The sequence below is a fragment of the Anopheles darlingi genome, chromosome 3, assembly GCF_943734745.1.
Source record: "Anopheles darlingi chromosome 3, idAnoDarlMG_H_01, whole genome shotgun sequence".
Taxonomy (NCBI): domain Eukaryota; kingdom Metazoa; phylum Arthropoda; class Insecta; order Diptera; family Culicidae; genus Anopheles; species Anopheles darlingi.
In genome coordinates this window covers 6498523-6511466 of record NC_064875.1, presented here as the reverse complement: position 1 = coordinate 6511466, position 12944 = coordinate 6498523, and the positions used below count along the sequence as shown (strand labels likewise).

Sequence of the window (12944 nt, the reverse complement as noted above, 5' to 3'; positions counted from 1 at the left end):
GCCACGAACGGAAACCGCCACACGTTGCCCAACCCGACCGACATCGCAATGCAGGACATCAGGAACTCGATGCCCTTGCCCCATTGATCGCGATCGCTTGCACCTTCGGAGGGTGTTACGGTCCGCGGTACCGGTGGGCTCTCACCCTCGCAAACGGGCTTACCGGCAGCACCGTTTAGCTCCACGTCCGTTAGCTCGGTCAGATAGACCGGAACTGACGTCACCGTAGTCGTCGTGGTACCGTTCGCTGGAACCGTGTTGCCATTCCAGCGGAATTCACCCGCTATCGAGGGGCTGCTGTCACCGATGAATGCGTTGTTGTCTCGACCCTCCATCTTGTCGGAACCTTCCGTAGCTTGTTACTCTGCTCTGCGACTCGATTGATTATCCTTCCTGGAACGTAATTCAAGGAGAGAGAGAGATTGAAAGAGGGGAACATAAGTCGCGTTACACGTTTTTGAAGCTGAAAAGTGCAGCAAATAAGATGTAGTGCGGCCTTCGCGGGAGTGTTGGAGAGTCACTTAAAAAGCTTTTACCTTTTAAAAGGCTTACAAAGAAGCTAAGAGAAAGTAGTACATAACAAGCGAGAAACGGAGTCATTAGCAAATGTCATTAAGTTGTCAATTCAAGGATTCTGTTCACGCAATAAGGTTCAAGGGGATTTGAAGTGAGTTCCGGATTGAATGTGTGCAAGCAAAGTTAATACACAACAGTACATCATCCCGTCTGCAAGCCAAAGATTCAGTCTCGGGTGTTTTACTGAAGCTTACATTTTAATCACCTTGAATGTCGCAACCGCAGAAACACTTGAATGTTTGAGAAGGCGTGTAAGCGTAGCATTCGGTCAGGACTCGATCTGATCCACTGTTGCAGAAGTGTTCAGAAAGACTGTTTCTCAACAAAAGTGCAGTCCAGAAAGCTGTTATGCTTTTGAGATTTTGCCATTAAATGGGACCGTCTTCGCTATCGAGCTCTGCATCCCAACAGAGTGATAAGAACCTGTTTCTGATGCATTCTGGAAGACACTTTTTGATCGTTCGCTCCAAACGCCGAAATGGTAAGAATCGCAAAAGAGGAAAAGCGAAAAAGGTCGTCAATTTGTTCTGCGCAAGACAAATTTTGCATAAAAGGCATCATTTTGCTTCCTAACGTGATAAGAAGAAAGAAAAGAAAGACGTATAAAAGCGAACGGATCAAAGTATCCAAAACCATTTTCAAATTTTAATGCGTCTGGTACCGGCACGTGTGTGGGTTCAATCAATGGCACCAACTCCGGACTTGGCCACCAGTCGTCACACTGAGTGTGCTGGACCGAAAAGGCGGTGGAATGTCACTCCGAAAACTAGTTTTCCACTCGATCGACGCGCGGCTGTGTTGATGTTTGCGGCGAAGGTTCAAGGGGAGAGCCGGCCTGTGTGTGCCAATATCAAGGCCAAAATGGGGGCGAAATGTCGACAAGTGCATCATCGCGATATTTGGGGTTTTTTTCGCGTTTCGTGGGATGGTGCCAGGTGTCACTGAACTGTTTATTGGAATCGGAAGTAGAAGTTTTACGAGGCGATCCAGGTTTACGAATCCATGGCTAACATTAGGTTGCAACATTCGGTTGCACTTAAAAGTTTATCTCCGATAAACCTTGAGCTCCGGTGTCCTTGAGCTTGAGGTTTTGGTTCTATTTTGGTTTGGCTCTTCGTCGACGCGGGAATAATTTATATTCCAACTCTATTGCGTCACTTCTGGATTATTCTCTTTTGGTTCTCGTCTTATGACCGATTTGTTGAACGAAATTTCTCGAACGAGGATAGCAGAAGCATTTCCTATACGGTTACTGATTCAAATATCGATCATAGTGTAGTTATAATGCTATACAGCTATACCAACTCCTACTTTGATAGGCCAACTGTTTAACTATTGGATAGTTGAACTTAAACTGAGTATAAAATTTATGAAAAATGAAGAGCTAAAACCCAGCTCCATTCACCTTACATAAACTAAGTAAAAGGCTACTGTAAACACGCAATGGAAAATCTGTATTTGAATCAGCAAAACAAATGACAACTTCACAACTAACATAACCTCACACGCAACGCTCCTATCACAGGTTCAATGTGCCCGGCCGACTCAATGCCGACGCCTACCGCGATCAGCTGCTACACGATCAACTTCACGCAATGGCGACGCGTCGCCGGCGACACATAGTCTGCCGATACGGCCCATGCTTTGCCCGCGACACCGCGTATGATCTGAGCGATCGGATCGCTCTGCTGAAAGACGACACGATGGTTTTCGGCCTTCAGCGATCGGTGTGCGCTCCACGCGACGATCGCACCATCGCGCGGCAATATGTACAGCAGATTGTCCCGACAGTCTAGCCGCAGCCCGCTCGGATGCCCCAGCAGCTGCCCCATGTACTTGATCGTCGTCTTCAGGATGATCCGCTCGATGCCGTCCTCCTCCGGGAAGGCGAGCTGGCGTAGGTTCCGTATCGGGAGCGTAAACAACCGATCGTTCACCGTATCCGCCACGTACAGCTGGTTGTGGTTGATCGTTAGCTCCGACAGTGAGATCGGGTGCAGGGACGTGAGATCGTTCTTCCTACCGAAAAATAAATCGTGAGTCGCGAAAGGGAATCTTAAGGATGCACGCGGTGCACGCTTCGTGACTCACTCGAAGCGAAGTATTCCCGTCGATTGTTTGTACAGGGAGTAGAGCAGCAGATAGTCCTGATCGTGCAGCGTGATGTAGGCGCGCGTATCACCATCGAAGGCTGGGACTGGATCGACGACGAGCGTCTGCAGCGGTGGCAGATCGCGACGAAACCGATGCTGAATCTCGGCCGTAGTCTGTGGCGTAAGCAAACTGCGGATGAGGAGTTTCGGAGGGCATCGGCGTGCATCTTTGCCCGGTCCACTCAACACCCAAAGTCGTGCCAGACGATCGACATCGGTGCAAAGGACGCTCTGTAGGGCCCAGCACGTTTCCGTATCGGCATCCTCCGACAGTACCCGTGGTCGGTGGTTATAACCGGGCAGATTCTCCGGCCAAGAGGCCTCCACTAGTGACACTTTCGAAGGGGAGGGATGTTCGAGTTTAAAACAACTCTGCCACCTGCCTGGCATGTGTCTGCCTTCACTTACCATTCGAGGTGGCGGATTCGATGGCCAGAAAGGCACGATTACGGTAGAGTGATACGTGGCGCACCTCGAACTGATCGATGCCGATCGATCGAAGGTCCCACGAGTCGACCCACGATCGTAGCAACAGGCAGCACCCGTACAGTAGCACCGGAACACACTTCATCACTGAACGGCACAGCGCGCACTCGTGAGCATACTCTGCATAATGTCCCGCGGTTGTCTATCGTTCCTTGAGAGACCACGGAGGGCGACGAAAGTAGCAACACCGTCGTGCGCAGGTGACGAAGGCATTTTCGCTGATGCGGCGTCACTGTTTGTTGTGGAATGTGACGTCGGAGGTCGAGCTGTGGCTTGTGAAGCAGCGGCGGCTAACGGCGGTATGCGCCACACGCCCTGTTCTTGGCATTTTATTAAGGGCCCGGCATTGGTTGAGAGCTGACCTAGAGCAGCGCGTGGGTTTGTTTTCATGTTTATTTCATCCGTGTTCAAGAGAAATATTTTTTTTTCTTGCTTGTTTCATGCGAATACGCGCGAATTAATAAGAGCAAACGAAAGACTGCGTGAATCATAAGTGACGAACCTTTAATTTTTAAAGGAAATCCAAGATTCCGCTCGATATTCGCATCGAGCCGAATGGAATCTTGCACAAAAATGGAAAGTTTATGTATTAAGTAAATAATACATATCAATATTATAAATAAATAATTATTTACATTATTGCTAGCAAAAAATGATTCAAGTAATATCACAAAAATTACTTGCTGCATTATGAAAAGCAATGCGAATCGAAGATTTTCTAATTGTAAAATCAATCCTTAATTAATTTAAAGCGTTCTTTTTTAGCTTTAGTGGTTACAAAAATTAAAAATTATTTATGAATAACAGGATATGAAATATATGGCAAGGTATGCTTGATAAGCATTTTTATTTGTATCCCAAGAAAGAATAGCAGTTGAATCAATTCCATACATACAATCAGTGCGATGCGAAACTTGTTCTGAACCATAAATTGTTCCAAAAAGCAATTCCAAAGGAGACAAATCGATTCTACTACCGGTGTAAGCGATCGACCATGAATCACTCACCAACAGCTGCGCGTATTAGCTCCGAACACCGCAAGCTATTCCGTATGCAAAGCTCGACCAATAAGACACTAATCTCAATCTCGAACGCTACACTCACCCACAACCGAGGCTATACCTGGTCCCTCCGGGCGCACGCGATCTTTGTCACTTATTAACATATGCAAAGCGAAACCGCCGACCGGTCTGTGTCACTGCGACTAACTGGTGGTTGTGCGTAGCCGGTGCAGGTACTGCAATGCTTGCATAGTAACTGCATTCAACGTGCGTGCTGCACCGGCCACGAACACAGAATAACAATTCGCATGATGTGTGTGCGTTTTACGACGAACGCCGTACGTTTCGGAACCGACGCCCGACATCAATCACTCATCATCGCCCGCACTGATGATGACTATTGTCACGGTAATAACCGGCGCGGTGCCACGAATATCAAAAAAGCCCCACCACGCCAGCTGGGATTCGGTTTTATGAGATGTTGTTTGACAAAGCACTCGTACGCAAGCTCGTAGCGATCACTTTATGATTCCCGACCGCGAAGGTGCTAATTAGCTACGTAGAATTGTGGCTAACGACGCCGCACAAAGCCGGACACAATCAATGTACAATCTCGCATTTCAAACATGATGGTTTTTACCAGCCTCGATTTACCCTACGGTAAAGAACCATAAGCAAAACAAATAGAAAATCTAGGTTAATCCATGCGTCACTATGTATCATCGAGCTCAATGCCAACGTTGAGCTGCTGCTGTAGTGTTGCAGTGTTGCAGTATTGTAGGTCACTAACGAGCTTCTTTTCCATCGACCGTTGTGAACCCGTGCTCTCAATCACCATAAAGGCGATGCAGCAGAACAATAAATTCATAATTACATAATCGTTTTGCATCGAACACGATCACACCTTGAGATGCTCGCACACACCGTTCGCTTCCAGTCCGCTTGCTTGCTACCGCAGAGAAACCTTGGCTGTAGTGAGCGAGCGATCTTTTGATTTACTGGCAGACATTCTGGTGAGCATTGTCGGGGTTCATATGTGCACCGAGCATCCGTTCCCATCCGACCGATCGACTGATCGTCTAAGCGATCACTCCGGATGCTAGCGGATGAGCGATCGCGATTTAGGTCCACTTCCCTTTCACGCCCCGAGCACTGACTTACACGAGCACTGATTACATTGAACCGGCTGATGCTTAGAGCATCACTTCCAGGTTGAAGGCCAGATGCCTTCATCAATCGCGACATGCTCGCAGGCCTCGCAGGTACCAGCGACACTGTACACAGTGTATGTGTTCGAGCGTGTGTGTGTGTCCCACGCAAGCCACGAGTCACGTTGTTATGACCGGCGACACTAAATTGCTCTCGCGTTCTAAACAGATTCTTTTATTTATTGCCAAGCGAAATGGACGATAAAAAACGGTCGGTCTTTGTGGAGGTGAGTGGTGCTATGCGATAAATGCGCTTCGTTGTTTGACTGTCGGTTAGCAATTCGGTCCACCCCACTGATAGGCCGGCAAACAACATCAACAACAGCCACAGCGGACCACCGAGGTACCGTAGCGCCCGCAATAGCCCTCGTCAGTACTTGGCCCCTAGGTTTAATTGTTTTACGGTAACCGAGCTTTGGCTTATCTTTCTGGACCGCAGGTAGGTAGGCAGACAGGTCGCCAGGAAGTCCGCATACGACGCGCGAAACCTCGGCATGGCACCCCAACAGCAGCAGCACCACCAGCAGCAGCAGCAGCAGCAGCACCAGCAACAGTAATTTTGTTACGCCCCCCTTTGGTGCGCCTTGGATTCTGCAAGGCCTCCGTGGGCCAGTTTCGTGCTGGCTCAAGCCGGAACTGAGCGGATACTGAGAGTGTAGATCAAATAGTGCCAGCAGGTAGAGTGAGTGGTTCGGGGACAGATGGTGCCGCATTGGCTGTGACGTGCTTAAATAGGCAACCAATACTGCCGTTCACCGGTGTTGACGAACCCATCTGCGAGGTTGACACATTTCCTGCATCTCGCGAAGCGATGTATAGCATCTCATTATACTAAGAGGTGTTTGGGAAGGTCGATCATCGATTGGAATGTTTCTCGCAAAAATCCCCTCACTGCTTGGGAAAAAACGCCGAAAAATTGGTTTACTTCAAGCAAATAGATGCGTAATGGCGCAATGTCAGGACTGGGTTCATGGATGGTAATGAATAACCGATGGTAATTGCATCCTACATGCACATTTCGTCCGGTTGTTTTGGAATTTATATCAATAGATCAAAAAATCGATTGTGTAGATAATCCAACGGTTATACGTTGTTGAAATAGTTTCTTTCTTCTAATAGTAATAGATACTAATACGAAAAGAGAAAAAAAAAACGTCACAGCAAACCTCGGCAGTGACGTCTCGGCAGTGACACTATCACTTGAGTAGAAGCTCTGTACTAAAGATAGATGGAAGCCCTCTCTTATCAAATGCTTAGGGGCGGCAATAAAGGAAATCAATGTGAAGTATGGATTGGTATTGTTGTTTTTTCTGTTTTTGGTACAATAGCCGGTACTTTAACAGTCGATTGAAGTCCTTTGTCTGTGATTGTTTTCCGATAAGCTATCGAACTGTTTGTACTCCACCCCAGCAGATACGCAATGTCCAGTATCAGGATCATAAATGCTATGTCCACTGTTCGATTCATCAATCTGACACGATTTTTTCTAGCTCTAACCAGTCATACTCGTTCCGAGACTATTATTGAGAGCTATGATCGAGGCAGCGAGCGTGATTGCAGCTACAAAACATGGCCCATCGACCTTGAAATCTACTCGCTCCAACCAGCGCTGTAAGCGACTTTCACTCTTCGGTTTGGTTTCAATCACCCAAAAACCGCACGGCATCGTTCCTCAATTATGTAAATGAATGCGGCATCTTCATCCCATGGAGCGCTATCGGGAAGTAAGAATCTCCAAATCGAAACACCACCACAACGGGGTCCTTTCAAGCGAGAAGCCACCGCGCGATCCCCCCAATCGATGCTCGATTTGCCGGGAAACCACAAGAAGACACTCTTCGCCACTTTCGTAATGTGTAGCTCGGTGTAACTCATCGCCGTACATCGTTGTGTCCGCGGATCATCTTGCGGAGGGTTTTCTTTCCATTTTGTTTGCACCCTCTGCCTTCTTCCGATGCCCTTCGTCTTCGATCATAATCGTTTTTCCGACCAAAAACCCATCGAACGGTGCGAACGAGTGGTTTGCATAATGCAGCACTGTGCTGTGCGGTGGTTGACGGAGGCAGATGGTGCGGTTACAACATGATACCACCCGGTTCGCCGTTCGTTGCGCGATTCTCCGTCTCCGGTACCGTCTAATCGGATTTTGGCTTCGACACCGAACGAACGTCGATCATTAAATCGAGAGGTATGAGATGCTCGGTGACACCATATCTCAGCTAGCCGGCGAGACCTATGCTTAGAGGGTAGACGCCGAAAAACTTCGCATCGGAAAAGCGCCATTAATCGAATCGGGCGCGCACGGCACCCGCGATCATAATCGTGAACGTCGTCGTCGTCGTCGTCTTCGTCGTGCGCGGTGGAAGGACAGAGATCGCACGATATTTCGCCGCTAATTATCACCTCTTTTTCCTTCGATCTCCTCGCGGGATGTTATGTGCAAACATTAGCGCACCGTAGAGCATGGAGTTCGTTATGGGTTTCGGTTTCTGGGTTAAACCTTGCGTTCCGAGTGAGTCTTCGTTTGGTTTGGGGGGGAGAGAAGCACATCAGGGAGGGAGGGATCCACATCCTCTTGTGAAATGGAAAGGTGCGCCCGCCAGGTGCGATAATCGCCAATCAATTAAGCCATTATTTCATTATTGGTTAGATATTGAATTGGCTTGTTTGGATTTATTGTTTCGAAGTGGTAGTTAATGACCGTTTGCTCGATCATCTCGATCATTGGGGAGTAGGTCAAGATCGCAATGAAAAGTAAATGGCGAGGACGAATTTCGCGGTATGACGCGTTCGTCTATGTTCCGTTGAACTCCAGGCTAGAAACTTGGGAGTTTGGAAAGTATTCAGAGCTCATATAGTGACGTTCAGGGTTTGCTGAAAGCTCTCATGCTTATCGTTAAGTCTCCTCCACGACAATGTTATCTCGTTATTCTTGCACACTTGTCTGTTCGCTATTCAAATTACGACCTTAGGCATTCGCGAGCATCCACATTCTCAGGACGTCAACTTCCGCGAGAAGTCACGTCGATTGGTCGTCGTTGGCATATCTCCATCTTTCTCTCGCTGATTCATATGAGGAACCGGCGTAATCTGATCACGTTGCGGGTTGCCCGCTAGCAACCGATATTTCGTGGAAATGCATTAACTAAGAGACATGTGATCGTGTCTTTTCGCTCGTGACCTTGGGACACACTCACCGGACAAGCGATAGAAACGGTTTTGTACAATAAGGCAAAAAAAAGGTGTTGAACGGCGTGGCGCCGGTATGATAGATCGCTACGCAACTTCTCGTATCTTCCGGATCTCCGGATCCGCACCGAGACGTACATGACCGATCGAGGCTGTCGAACGGATCGTGTCGAATGGAGTCTTACTCGCCGGGCGGTTCGTTTGCAATGTTTTATTTCTCCGTTCGTTTTTGCCGTACGCTGTAGCTTCGAATGAACGAACAGGTAGCTCAACTCGCGTGCTCATTGACGTCGCAACGAGAAGCGTTTGTTGAATTGCTAAGCGCGATCGGCGGTCCTTACGCGCCTGATCTGGTTATAGCGGCGGCCAGCGGCAACACGCCGTACGAGAGTGTCGCTCACTCCAGTTTGTGTCTTGGCTCCTCAATTTAATTCATTCCAAGGAAAACGGGTGCATGCCGTTGGCGGTCCGCTCACTTGGTAGGCATACGGAAGGGACCGGACCGGGCCCCTGCCCAGAACCGTTCTTACTAGTCAATTTGTTGTTGCTTTTGCTTTGTTTCTCTCTTTCTCTCTCTGTTAACTTGTGTTGCTTAGGAGCTACCTACCACTTCCTGCCGGGCAACCTGTCAGCTGGACGCCGGAATCGGAATTGATTGGAGAAACAGGTTCAAGGCGAAGGAGCTAGCGAGTACGCCACTGGCAAGCGTATGGTTATTGAACTTGCCATATTTCAGGATAAGGATTCCGCGCAATTCCTGCCTTCCTTTCAAAATAGCTGCCTTCTATTGTCTTTGTGACGAAATTCCAAACGATTTGCGGAATATTAACGGTTGTTTATGGATTTAAAAGCTTTATGTAACCCGTATGTTAATTACACTTTTCAAGGAGAGACAATTTGTATTAATTTGGTCCGACAAATATGAAAGTTCGATTGATTCAGAAGCTGAAGAAAACATGAATGTTTCCAGTAGAAAATCTAATTTTGGTACTAAACTTTAATCATGATGATTACGCAAAATAGAGATCCGGTTTACATTCAAAGTAGTTGAAGATTAAATCGATCCCTTTGGAATTACGAAAAACGGCCGCGATCGCGACAACAATGCGTAGTTACAATAGGCCCCCCAGCTTTTAAGATACTACGATTAGTTCCTAGCCGAACGGAGAGACCCCATTAGAATGCAATAGCATTGATCAAATGCACCGTCATCGCCTTGTAACATTGAGCTCGATTTCACTCGCGCCCAAACCGAACACACGCTTCGCTCGGCGAAGGCTTAATCAAACAGCGGAATACATTCAAACGAGATGGAACCACGGGTTCGATCGTTCATTGACACAGCATGCGACGCGGCTCGGCATTGACAAAAAAAAACCGATTTTCAAATTCTCTAACGCCAGTCAACAAAACCTCCCCGCCAATAACAAGGAAAATAAAACCTCGCGACGAATCTGTTACGCAGCATGCTGCGGCTGTACCACGTTGGCAAGGTTGAACGCGACCGTGGCAGAGTCCCTGGTAGGTTGTATATTAATCGCGTCCCATCTCTAGCATTACTTACTTCAATCACATGGATCGCCGGGTTCTGGCTAATGCAAATTCCCCGCCACCGGCTAGCACTGGAACACTGGAACCTTGGAACGCGATGATTAAGGGCTTCACGATGATGACCGGCAATTCGTTGGACGGCGCTCTGCAGGGAATCCGATTTGCCAAATTAACCACAGCGCAAACCAGGACAAGTACCTTTCGAACGCTCGTGCAAAGCAAAAAAAATGTGACGTCCAAAGGTACACGCGCGTGTACACCTTTTTTCACTTGAAAAATCTGTGCGAAATTGCGATCATACGGTCTCAACAGTGCCACGACCTAACGCTGACGGACGACGCCAACAGATCCTTAAACCATCATTGCCAAAGTCGCGTTGCCAAAATGAGCGAATCCATTAGCGTAATGGGGTACTGGCGTTGTGGTTGATCGACACTCGGCACACTACACAGCACTTCACCGACCTGGACGCAAGCACAGAACAAAGCAAAAAAAAAAAACGCATTCAAACACGTGCGTACCGATCGGGCATCTTATGTTCGAGTGAGGTACTTAGAGTCTCGAAATAGATTGATTCACGGCTTACTAAAAACTATCTACTATAACCACTCAACTACTGGACCACGTTAAGATGGTGTTCGATCTCAAAAGTGTACCGGAGAGAAGAAGATCTTCACTTGCGCTAAAGGTAATTGAACTGCTTCAGCGGTCGAACGATCGTCCCAGCAATGTACGGATGAAGGGGAATTAGAATTGTTAAGTCGCTTTACCGGCGGCTCTATGGTTGAACGGACACCACGGACGAGGCGTTCCTCGGAGGCCACAAGTGTTCTGGGGTTGAAGCCGAAATCAACGCAAACGTACAGTGAGCTGATCACAAAGGACTGATCACGGTGGCTGTTGGAACGAAACTGAAAGTCCTCCGCCGAGCGCACGTTGCTTTTGTGGAGCGCATTCGCCCACCACGCGGCGAGTTGTTGTTGAGCCCCGCTTCGAGCACTAGCAGCATCACTCGCCGTTCGCAGCAACAATTGTTGCTCAACGATGCAGATAATCATTTGGCAATAAAAAAAATAAATAAAAAAATAAAAATAAAAATTGCGCTACTATGAGTGAAGTAAATATGTTTTTCATCCTGCGATCTATGTCAATTTGGGTGAAACAACCTTTTTTTTTTGTTAGTTTAATAGACATTAGAACAGTGCGCACAGAGCGCCGCGTAAAGCTCTGTGCGCTCGCTATCCATTCGCACTCGGGACGCTCGGCGGGCAGCTTGAGAAAAAGCTCATTCGAAAAGCTTCATAAAAGCTTTTGAGGGGATGGGGAAGGGGTTGTTAAAAGCAAAACTGAATCCTTTTATTGTTTTTTACTCAATTAATTGATTGATGAAAACATGAAAAATATTAATAGAAACTTCTTACACGAGTTAATAAAAATCGGGAGAGAGGAAACATGAAAAAAGAATTAAGAAAAATTGAACGTGCAAAGAATCGTAAGCATGTCGTGCATCGAATCTATCAATATTAACATGATTACGTCCAAAATACGAGTACTATCCAATAAGAATGCAGTCCTTAAATGTACTTTGGTCTTGTCGAGTGAGATTCCTCAATAAAGCGTCGTTCTTTCCAGTTTCATTTGCCTACTACTTGCTTCGAACTATTCAAACATGGTATAAGTAACCAAAAGACCTTTCAACATCTTTATTCATCAATTTCCACCACAACCGCTAGGAACGGAACCGTTAGCCAACGCCAGCGCATCAACAAGGTGTCAACCGTTTAGAAGCTCCTCGCACACGTGAGGCCCGCACGTTCGGTACACGCGCTCAGTGGCGCTAATTGCTAAACATGCTTATGCCCAAGAGCACCGGCGAAAGCACAACCCACTGATCGTTCAACAGCACCAATGTCATACGAGTGTGCATTCAATTACATTCAAATCAACGTACGGGGCAGCGAATCAGCTTCCTGCGAAAAAACAAAAACCACGTCGCTCGCTTCGTGGGCATTTGCATGCCCGGGACGCGCATTAAAATTGTCATTTTCCCGCGCTCGACCATTGAGTGGAAGTCATGCACAAATTGCCGCCATTAGTGGTGGATCTTTGTTTTGTTTCTTTTCGGTTGACGCAAAACCACAAACAGCGGATAATTTGTCATAAATTGTGATGCGAATACGACCGAAGTAAACAATTCGCGGGTGATGATTTGTTTTCACCAAAACATGGTCGCTTCTTCGCTTTTGCTGATGAAAAGCTAACATTTTATACTGATTTAGATGGTGTCTAGATGCTAAAAATAGTTCTAAGTTCTAGTCGAGTATTGTCGGGTATATCATACCTCTCCAGCTGTCAGCAACAATAGATTCTCTTTGACCTTGTTCATTGCAACTGAGCATTATAAGTTTGTGCGATAAAAGAGCTTAAAAATCAAGATAAGAATGATCACAATGACGACGTAAACATACGATGCGCGATGTTACATCTGTTCAACAGTTAACCTCATGTTGTACTAATATGCGAGGCTAAACTCTGCAACAGCTTCCTCCCCAACCTTGAGACGTTCGCACGCAAAGATCATTCCTAACACATGCATTTTAATTGCGCCGCTGACCCCTCGCAGGTATTGGTGGACCAATATCTTTTCAGCAGCGAATCACTCCAGCAACGGCAATGAAGGTCATCATTAAACGGTTATGCAAAGGCTGATTATAGGTTGGTGAGAAGAAATATACCCCGATTTTGCTTGCATTAATCAAACGGTGGTGATTTGCCTTAGT

At 47.1% G+C, this 12944-nt stretch overlaps 2 protein-coding genes across 6 annotated transcripts in view; both read right to left on the bottom strand.

Moving 5' to 3' along the window:
• Positions 1 to 11064, bottom strand: part of LOC125953956 (sodium-dependent nutrient amino acid transporter 1-like) — a 13909-nt gene extending 2845 nt beyond the window's left edge. For 2 of the 5 annotated variants that reach the window (XM_049683855.1, XM_049683850.1), the window contains exons 1-2: positions 10178 to 11058; positions 1 to 393 (exon numbers count right to left, since the gene is read on the bottom strand). The exon at positions 1 to 393 is cut by the window's left edge and continues 149 nt beyond it. In XM_049683855.1, the coding sequence (XP_049539812.1) occupies positions 1 to 335 (335 nt within the window). In that variant the 5' untranslated portion in view covers positions 336 to 393; positions 10178 to 11058. Of the gene's footprint in view, positions 394 to 10177 lie in introns of all 5 variants that reach the window. The other 3 variants (XM_049683853.1, XM_049683852.1, XM_049683854.1) reach the window with 3 other exon arrangements.
• Positions 2018 to 3598, bottom strand: LOC125953993 (uncharacterized). Its single transcript, XM_049683915.1, has 3 exons — positions 3138 to 3598; positions 2668 to 3064; positions 2018 to 2595 (listed from the first exon to the last, which is right to left on the bottom strand). The coding sequence occupies exons 1-3, from the start codon at positions 3298 to 3300 to the stop codon at positions 2151 to 2153; spliced, it is 1005 nt and encodes a 334-aa protein (XP_049539872.1). The 5' UTR covers positions 3301 to 3598; the 3' UTR covers positions 2018 to 2150.
• Positions 11065 to 12944: the final 1880 nt, after the last annotated feature.

Bases quoted from the DNA above. Each gene is read 5' to 3' on its own strand.
- LOC125953993 (XM_049683915.1), bottom strand. From the start codon at position 3,300: ATGAAGTGTGTTCCGGTGCTACTGTACGGGTGCTGCCTGTTGCTACGA. The intron at 3,065-3,137 runs GTAAGTGAAGGC...CCCCTTCGAAAG, and splicing joins CGAATCCGCCACCTCGAATG to TGTCACTAGTGGAGGCCTCT. The intron at 2,596-2,667 runs GTGAGTCACGAA...ATTTTTCGGTAG, and splicing joins ACGGGAATACTTCGCTTCGA to GAAGAACGATCTCACGTCCC.